Genomic DNA, 10092 nt, shown 5'->3' with positions numbered 1-10092 from the left:
ACACACACACACACACACACACACACACACACACACACACACACACGAGACCTGGGGGTTTATGTTAGAAGCAGCTTAATTGACTTGTTCAGTGAAGCAGAACTGCTTCTCTGGTCTGTCATTAGAGCTTTTCTTAACTACTATTTATCACCCATTCTCATCCATCTCTGTCCCTCTCCGCTCTCATCTCCCCTACTCTCTTTCCCTTGCTCCCCCTTCCTTTCTCCCCCTCTCTCCCCACCCTTCTCTCTCTCTGTGTCTCTCTCTCTCTGTGTCTCTCTCTCTCTGTGTCTCTCTCTCTCTCTCTCTCTGTGTCTCTCTCTCTCTCTCTGTGTCTCTCTCTCTCTGTGTCTCTCTCTCTCTGTGTCTCTCTCTCTCTCTCTCTCTCTGTGTCTCTCTCTCTCTCTGTGTCTCTCTCTCTCTCTGTATCTCTCTCTCTCCCTCTCAGATGGTAGACCAGCAGATGGATAAGGCTCTGATCTTCGAGGACGACGTGCGTTTCCAGGCCAACTTCAAGCGGCGCGTGCTCCGTCTGATGGAGGAGGTGGAGATGGTGGAACTGGACTGGGACATCATGTGAGTCAGTGTCACGGTCACCCAGGCGACCATGCAACAGCCGCCCACCCGCGTTGTCATGGAGACGGAGAGGAAAGGGCCGAGCTGCCCTGGAGTCATTTCGTATGATGAGCTAAACTGGGTTGGGGGGGGTGCCGTTAATTGTTACATCTAATGTAATCATTGCATATTAAGTTGATTGTTTCTTTTGTTATTACACAAGTGGAATAAATAATAGTCCAGTTCCACAGCAGTTACTACACTAGCAATATGTCATCCTCTGCCTGACCTGTCTCTCTCCGTCCTCTGTCCGTAGTTACCTGGGCCGTAAGCAGGTGACGCCGAGTGACGAGGAGGAGGTGGTGGAGAACGTGAGGAACCTAGTGGTAGCAGAATATTCCTACTGGACCCTGTCCTACGCCATCTCTCTCCAGGGGGCCCAGAAGCTGCTCAACGCCGAACCCCTCTCCAAGATGCTGCCCGTCGACGAGTTCCTACCCATTATGTACGACAAACACATCAAGTAAGTATCATTTGACATTTCTTCATTTCTTTAGCCGTTCGCAAGTCCTCCTTAAGTCATTGAGACCAAACACACCAAGTAAGTGGAACTGAAACCTGAAGAATTGTGTTAAGTACAACCAAGATAATCCCCTGACTTTAGCTCAAAGGGATAACAGTCTTGTGGATTGCGGAAGACTTGGGTTCAAAACCCAGTCAGTGAGAGAACCAGTGTCACAAGTATCCAACCTGTCTTTGATGAATGCTGTCACTCCTCAACGAGCCAGCTCCTAGAGTCCAATACTAGGCTGAGTTTCCTGGAAGTTTTCTATCACTAAGATCATCCATTGCCAACAATGGACATATAAGGATCATGCTACCAAGCTGTAACTCTGTTTTGTGCCACTCAATTTTGCAGTGCATCATGAGAGGTAAACAATGTCCTGTTAAGGCTTGAACAGCCATGTCTTGAAATATGCAGACAGACAGATTGAAAGTAAGTTTACATTGTAATACTTCTGACAGCCAACTTTCTAGATCCGCCCATAACTTTTGGACTTTATAACATAGCTGCGGGGTGCTGAATCCGAATACATTTTATGTATTAATATTTTAAAGTATTTTTTTCCCCCTAACCCAGACGACGCTGGGACAATTGTGCGCTGCCCTATGGGAGTCCCGATCACGGCCTGGTTGTGACACAACCTGGGATCGAACCCGCGATTGTAGTGACACTGCGACGCAGTGCTTTAGACCGCTGCGCCACTCGGGAGGCCTTATAAATGCTCTTAACTGTGAAGTTGTTAATGTGCCACAATTTATTACATTTCATGACTCCTTTCAATGCGCACCAAAAGAACGATGCCCTTTACTGAATTGCCCTGTGAAAGCCTAACACTGTAAGATCGTATTTTTACAAGTTAGCTAGTCATGTTGGAAGTAGAACGAGCTTTCAAAGGATGCCCACCTGAGCCAGATAGCGATTTATAATGGGCCGTTTTTGGGTTGCGTAAACAACAACAGTAATTGTGTGATGGCGGGGATGCAGGGCTGTGTTCCAAACAAAACAACTACAAGTGTCCTTGCTCTAGTTCCTCAATAGTTAAAAGACTCTTCTTTCAATCATAAAAGCGCACTGAAATTACGTAGGAACTGTGCAAACTTTGGAGAGGTGTGTGTGTGTGTGTCCACTTGGAGACACCAGTTAGACCTCTCACTCAAACCCTTGTCATTTATTTGTTTTATGTTGCACCTGCCCCACCTTTTCCAGGAATATTCTTATCGCGTCACTGAATGTATGCGGTGAAAAGTACAGTCAATGTAAAATGCACATAAACTCAATAGTGTAACGTTTGGCTTCAGTCTTGTCAGGTCAACAGTTTTGTCCTCAACTTTTGGTCTAATTTTCCAATAATCTCCAAACTGTTCCCTTTCAATTGCTGCCATGCTTATGCATATACTTTTCATATTTCTTCTGTAAGAAACATTTCAGTTTAGCCCCGTCCATATAGGCCAATTCCCACATGTAGCGCATTCTCATTTTAGTTCAATCAAAAAGCGCTGCTTTGTTCATGTGAGTGTCTCCAGGCTTTCTGCAGACTGACTTGGCTTGTTGTAGCATTCCAGTTTCATGTGGTCAACGCTCTCTCTCTCTCGCTCTCTGGCTCTCTGGCTGCTAGACCAAGTTAATAAAGCCCAGAGACTTTCTTCTGGGCCTTGGGAGAAGGCTGTTGGAATGCTTTGGTGTCCTTTTAAGACTGCCTTAGTGTTCCGTCATGCGTGGAAACCTGGCCCGCTGCCATAATCCCCATTCCCTGCTCCACCTTTCCCTCTTCCCCATTCTCTTTCTCCCCTCAGTGGTTCTTCTGATTTGATAAGCTTGACTTGTCCTGAAAGAATTCACTAGGACCGCATGGAGTTGAATCTGGCCATTCTGACACACTGACTCATTTCTTCCAGAAAGTTGTCATTCCTACAGAAACCTGATATCCCCAGTACTTGCGTTTTATAAGAACCGTGTTTCCACAAAATGTTGAGCGTGTTCTCACATGCTTGTATTAATCTCTCACTCTTGAATGTTCTTTTGTAGTTTTTAGAGGTCACGTTCAAAACTCTTATCCTCGTTAAGATTATAGTTTTGTTGAGAGTAGCAGCGAATTGTGGCCAACAATAGGCTTCTATACTCAACAAAGTATGTCCATGATCTTCTAATCTGGACAGTACTCTCAACCATGCAGCTGCTAGTTTCTAGTGGAATTGTACATTTCTCAACGTGTCGTCATTGTCTATAGCCTGTGACCACTAGTAACTCTCTCCCTTAGAAGTTTGAATATGTTAATATTGCCACCTGACCTGATATCTAACCTCCCTCTTCTGTTCCACAGTGAGGACTACAAGTCTCACTTCGCTAACCGTAACCTGCAGGCGTTCTCTACGCGCCCCCTGCTGGTGCAACCGGCCCACTACGCCGGGGACCCCGAGTGGGTGAGCGACACGGAGACCTCCACGCTGTGGGACGACGACAACGTACCGACAGACTGGAGGGGTTCCCACAAAACCCTGAAGGGGGCACCTCAATCCGACATGCTGCAGGCAACGTACAAGGATGAGCTCTAGTTGAACCGTAGTAGTGCCTGATTCACACTGTAGGGGGACCGACTCAAACCGTACTGGGCTGACTTGGATATTGTCTTTTCCCATTTTGTTCTTTTACAGCAAGGTTCCAGAAACGAAAGTAGCCAGCACAGATTGGATCCGTTTGGCTCAGTAGGGTGAAAAGTGCAATGGGTTACTGGTTATAGTGTCACTGTTGACAGAGAGGAAGATATCTGCTATTCATAAGTGCCTTCATTGCTGACTGTATATTTCGCCATTTTGTACTTGGTATGTCTGTGCATAGTCACTGGGAATGACTGGATATACATACAGTAGTGTAGCCAGCTGAGGCTCCAGAGAGTTGGTCTGCTCACATCAAGTGACCCCAGACCTGTTTTCAAAAGTGTTTGTGTGTGTGTGGCTTTGTTTGTGTAAGGATGCTGCCGTTTTTTTTTACATGGCTCATGAACGTTGTTCTTGGCTGTCCATCTGTACACCCGCTGAGCATTCCAGGGTCTGGGCTCACCTCACTGTACACTTAGTCCCTGGGGGTCTGACGACAGAAATACTGGAGGGGGCCATTCTCTTTTATATCACGTTCGACTCTTATTCAGGATGTTGTGAGAACAGCCTTAAAAGGTTTTCTTTACTTTAGTAAAGTAACCACATACAAGTTGAACTGCGAGCCCTCACACAAGGTAAGGATCCTGTAGCTAGCAGTGTGACTGATCTAATGATAGGAGCAGTGTCTCTCTCAATGCCTGACCTCGTGGTAGAGTCTCTCACTAGAGGAGACAGAAGTCAACACCCCAGAGAGAAGCTTTAGGTGTTGTTAATGGTACCAATTGCTATAGTGATCATGTTACAATCTGACTGAGCTCATTGGTATTGGTTTGTGTTGGTGTTTTATAAATGCATACAAATTCCATTTATTTGTACAATTCTTATATACACTTTTCCTAATTTATTTTTAGCATTATATTGTGATTTTTTTTTGGAATGCACAATATTAAACCCAAGTGCAATGTCTTAAGGGTAGTGAAATTCCCTTTTTTGTCAAAGAAATGCATGTACACTGAGTGTACAAAACATTAGGAACACTTAATATTGAGTTGCACTCCCCCTCTTTTGCCCTCAGAACAGACTGAACTTGTCGGGGCAGGGACTCCACAAGATGTCGAAAGCGTTCCACAGGGATTCTGGCCCATGTTGACTCCAATGCTTCCCACAGTTGTGTCAAGTGGGGTGGACCATTCTTGATACACACCGGCAACTGTTGGGCGTTTTTAAAATAAATAAAAAAACAGCAGCGTTGCAGTTCTTGACAGATTCAAACCGGTGCACCTGGCACCTACTACCATACCCCGTTCAAAGGCACATAAATCTTTTGTCTTGCCCAATTGTCTCAAGACTTAAATCTGTCTTTAACCTGTCTCTCCTCCCCTTCATCTACAATGATTGAAGTGGACTTAACAAGTGACATCAATAAGGGATCATAGCTTTCACCTGGTCAGTCTGTCATAGAAAATGTTTTGTTCACTCAGTGTTTATGTCAAGCAAAAGTAGCACATTTGGCAGGAGCCTTGCTTGTGCCAAAAGTGTTAAAAATGGATGTTAATTGTTTATACATGAATAAAAATCTACTTCATTTTTTTTTTATTGTGCGTTAAAAGAAATGTACTCTTTAATTTTGAAGATTATTATGTGCTGACATGAAAGTACCACAAGAGGGCATACATACCCCTTTAACCAATCAACATGTTGGCCATAAAAAAATGAGTGTTTTAAAATATTGATTTAATCTGTTACTTATTAAAACTTTGCTGTGCAGTGATGGTATTCTGTAAACCTTGACTGGAGTTTTGAAAAGGGAAATTCTCTTTTTCCCCTTTTGTAGGAAGTGTCATTTTTAGGGAAGTGTAGTAACTCTGAAATTAGTGTCTTCTACTCACACCCAATTTGGGCAGGAGCTGGAAACGTATTTAAAAAAAATTATAATTAAAATCTACACTAACTGTTTGCTGTTCCCACAAGAGCTTTCTCTCTCTCTCTCTCTCTCTCTCTCTCTCTCTCTCTCTCTCTCTCTCTCTCTCTCTCTCTCCTCTCTCTCTCTCTCTCTCTCTCTCTCTCTCTCTCTCTCTCTCTCTCTCTCTCTCTCTCTCTCTCTCTCTCTCTCTCTCTCTCTCTCTCTCTCTCTCTCTCTCTCTCTGAAACACTAACCACGCTGTGGAACAAATTTGTCTATCCATCCATGTCACAATATTACCCCCCCAGACAGAATATTACCCCCCCAGACAGAATATTACCCCCCCCAGACAAGACTTGCCTAAGCTGAGCAGAGATGGGTCTGAAATAGGCGGGTACATTCCTTCCCAGACATTCCTGAGACTCCCCGCACGCATGCATGGTAACCTATATACCAGGGTTCACTGAACTGCACACATGCGTAGTAACCTTTTAGTTCGGGACATTCTGACAACTGCATATGATTCTGTGAACTCGATGACCTAATTTCTCCAGAGCCAATAGCCAGCAGAAGGTCCCGGAATAACATCTTCAAATGAAATCCGTCATCAGAACGTTCTATAATTGAATAGAAAAATAACTGTAGCTCAAAGACAACCTTTTCAAAAACTGTTCTTCAGGAGAAACTTGATTGAACCCGTTCTGAGTGTTCCCCGTGGCATGGGGTATGGCCAATATCTACCAATTTAGGTGTGTGCGGGTGTGTGTGTGCATATGGGCGTAGTACGTAGGTGCACGTGCGTTATTTCATGCGCGTGTGTGTGGTTTGTGCTTACGTACGTTCATGCCCACAGCGTGTGTTTATTCAAGTGTGTGCACGTGGCACAGTTTCCCACAACCTCCTCTCTTCATGCACCCTCGTCTCTATGCTGTATCTTACACGTGCATGTGTGTTTATTCAAGTGCTTGTGTGTGTGTGTGTGTGCGTGTGCGTGTGCGCGCGTGGCACAGTTTCTATGTTGCAGCCAGTTCAGAGCTCTGAGTTCACTGCTCCTTCATATCTGGCTAGAGGCTGTCTGGACTGGAGAGAACCCGCTTCCAGGGGTGGGGACATCACCAAGCTCTCCAATTGGTTCTGAGGGGAAGGTTCCGTGAGGTCACAGAAATATGGGATGGCATAAGGCAACTTTCTCAGATCTCCTTATATGACCACTGCAGAAAAACAATGCCTAAGCATAATGGTACTGTAGTATAGGTGATCCACATACCTTTGGAGGTTGCGATTGTAGGTATGATCCGTACCATATATTTATATACTTTATATAATACACCTGCATATATACAGTCAGGTCCATAATTATTGGCACCCTTGATAAAGATGCTAAATAATAGAAATACTGAGTTATATTGTATGCTCCAAAAAATTGGGAAATTATATTTTATACTAATACAATTGCTCTGAAAAAAATCTGAAAAAGATAGGGGTTGAAATTATTGGCACGGTGGCAGCCCTGTTGTCAATACTCTAGCACGTCCCCTTGCGAGGATGACAGTGAGCCTTTTTTCTAAAATGTTTTATGAGATTGATTGGAGAACACATTGGGAGGGATCTTAGACAATTCCTCCATACAGAATCTTTCCAGATCCTTGATATCCTTCATCTGCTCTTATGAACTGCCCTCTTCAATTCAAACCACAGGTCTTCAATGGGGTTCAAGTCCGGAGACTGAGATGGCCATTGCATAATGTTAATTTTGTGGTCAATTAACCACTTATTTGTGGATTTTGATGTGTGGTTGGGGTTATGGTCTTGCTGGAAGATTCACTTGGGGCTAAATGTCAACCTCCTGGCAGAGGCAACCAGGTTTTTGGCCAAAATGTCCTGGTACTTGGTAAAGTCCATGATGCCGCTGACCTCAACAAGGGCCACAGGACCAGAAGAAGCAAAATAGCACCATAACATAAAAAATGCACTACTATATTTTACTGTAGGTATGAGGTACTTTTCTGCATATGCTTCCGTTTTTCGACACCAAACCCAACACTGGTGTGCGTGGCCAAAGAAATCAATTTTCATGTCATCTGACCATAGTCAGTGCTTGACTTGGACATAAATAGGTGCTGGTACTCATTTTGGCATCTGGTGCTGTTTATATTTAGGTGCAGGAGCGCCAAAATGCTTTTGAGCTAATATTCTACAAGAGGAACAGGAGCTCAAGCAGTAGATAATTTAAGGTGCCGCTACTCATCTCCGGTGAGCTCCTTCCCAAGTCAAGCATTTACCATAGCATCGCCTAAAGTTTGATAAACGGCTTTGGCACTTGGATTGGAACCGGTGCTATGGTCAGAGGACATACAAATCTATATATATATATATTTTTTAAACAAATAATTTCAAATTAAGAGCTGAAATGCCTTAAGTCTATCAATATTGGCTTAACAAGTCACATAAGTTGCATGGACTCTTGTGCAATAATAGTGTTTAACATGATTTTTGAATGATTACAGTACCTCAACTCTGTACCCCACACATACAATTATCTGTAAGGTCCCTCAGTCGAGCAGTGAATTTCAAACACAGATTCAACCACAAAGACCAGGGAGGTTTTCCAATGCTTCGGAAAGGAGAGCACCTATTGGTAGAGGGGTAAAAAAGCAGACATTGAATATCCCTATTAATTACACTTTGGATGGTGTATCAATAGACCCAGTCACTACAAAGATACAGGCGTCCTTCCTAACTAAGTTACCGGAGAGGAAGGAAACCACTCGGATTTCTCCATGAGGCCAATGATGACTTTAAAACTGTTACAGAGTTTAATGGCTATGATAGGAGTAAACTGAGGATGGATCAACAGCAATGCCGTTACTCCACAATACTAACCTACTTGACAGAGTGAAAAGAAGGAAGTCTGTACAGAATAAAAATATTCCTGTTTGCAACAAGGCACTAAACTAATACTGCAAAATATTTGGCACATCCATTAACATTTTGTCCTGAATACAAAGTGTAATGTTTTGGGCAAATCCATTACAACACATTACTGAGTATCACTCTCCATATTTTCAAGCATAGTGGTCGCTGCATCATGTTATGGGTATGCTTGTAATCGTTAAGAACTGAAATTGGCATGCTGACTACAGGAATGTCCACCAGAGCTGTTGCCAGATAATTTAATGTTCATTTCTCTACCATAAGCTGCCTCCAACATCGTTTTAGAAAATTTGGCAGTCAGTCCAACCGGCCTCACAACCGCAGACCACATGTAACCACGCCAGCCCAGGGCCTCCACATCCGGCTATTCAAACTGGTCCGCCTGGCACCTTCTACCATACTGATAAGGGAATAATATGTTCAAAGGTAAATGATTAAAGAATCCAACCCTGTCACGTAACCAATTAGTAATTAGTAGTTATGTAGCATGTATAATGAATAATTAAAGTACTAATCAAAAGGCCCATAAGGTCTAGTAGAGGCCCGGGACAAAAATTAAATGCATGTGTGTGTGTATTAGTGGGCCTAAGAAAACAACAAGTAGACTGTGATTGACCCGACAGCTGAGGAACTTTGAGTAACTTAGAAAAGAAAGGGAGTGACCCCCAAGGTCTCTCTAATCTCGGGGGAAAGGAACAGACAGCACTGGGTAGTGATTAACAGTGGTAGGAACTCCAGGGAGGGATACAACTCACCTACTGTTTGTGTGGAGGTATGTGCGTAAGTGGAGAGTGAGCATAAAATGAATGTCTTTGTGTAATGGACTTCAGAACGTTCTCTGAATAAACTGTACGTACCTTTTGCAGAAAGCTGAGTCCTTGACTAATTATTATTAACCCAGTGTCTTACAAACCTTGGGGATTAGTCAAGGCTTATTGATTGTTAATTATTATCATTGGGATAGAAAATTCCACTGACACATACCCTGTTCAAAGGCACTTAAATATTTTTTCTTGCCCATTCACCCTCTGAATGGCACACATACACAATCCATCTCTCAATTGTCTCAAGGCTTAAAACGTATTCTTTACCTGTCTCCTCCCATTCAGCTACACTGATTGAAGTGGATTTAACAAGTGACATCAATAAGGGATCATAGGTTTCACCTGGATTCACTTGGTCAGTCTATGTCATGGAAAGAGCAGGTGTTCGTAATGTTTTGTACACTCAGTGCATATATAGCTCTAGATCATTATGGTAACTAGTAATGGTAAGAACTTACAGTATGAGGAACAGATGGGCCATGTTCAGTGGGTAGACATTGTGGAACGTTGCGGATAGAAACTTCATGAATAGAGAGGACACGATTCCTTATTCTACATGTCAGGGAACATAAACTCAGCAAAAAAAGAAACGTCCCTTTTTCAGGACCCTGTCTTTCAAAGAGAATTCGTAAAAATCCCAATGACTTCACAGATCTTCATAGTAAATGGTTTAAACACTGTTTCCCATGCTTGTTCAATGAACCATAAACAATTAAT

The 10092-nt window shown here is 43.2% G+C and overlaps 1 protein-coding gene across 1 annotated transcript in view; it reads left to right on the top strand.

The window, feature by feature from the left end:
• LOC115159138 (procollagen galactosyltransferase 2) overlaps positions 1-4618 on the top strand; it is a 17034-nt gene extending 12416 nt beyond the window's left edge. Inside the window, exons 10-12 of the mRNA XM_029708575.1 lie at positions 449-576; positions 872-1078; positions 3441-4618. Coding sequence (XP_029564435.1) covers positions 449-576; positions 872-1078; positions 3441-3672 — 567 coding nt within the window. The 3' untranslated portion in view covers positions 3673-4618. The remainder of the gene's footprint in view (positions 1-448; positions 577-871; positions 1079-3440) is intronic.
• Positions 4619-10092: the final 5474 nt, after the last annotated feature.

The sequence above is a fragment of the Salmo trutta genome, chromosome 23, assembly GCF_901001165.1.
Source record: "Salmo trutta chromosome 23, fSalTru1.1, whole genome shotgun sequence".
NCBI lineage: Eukaryota > Metazoa > Chordata > Actinopteri > Salmoniformes > Salmonidae > Salmo > Salmo trutta.
Note: the sequence above shows the minus strand (reverse complement) of the source record. Positions and strands in the feature narration are given on the sequence as shown.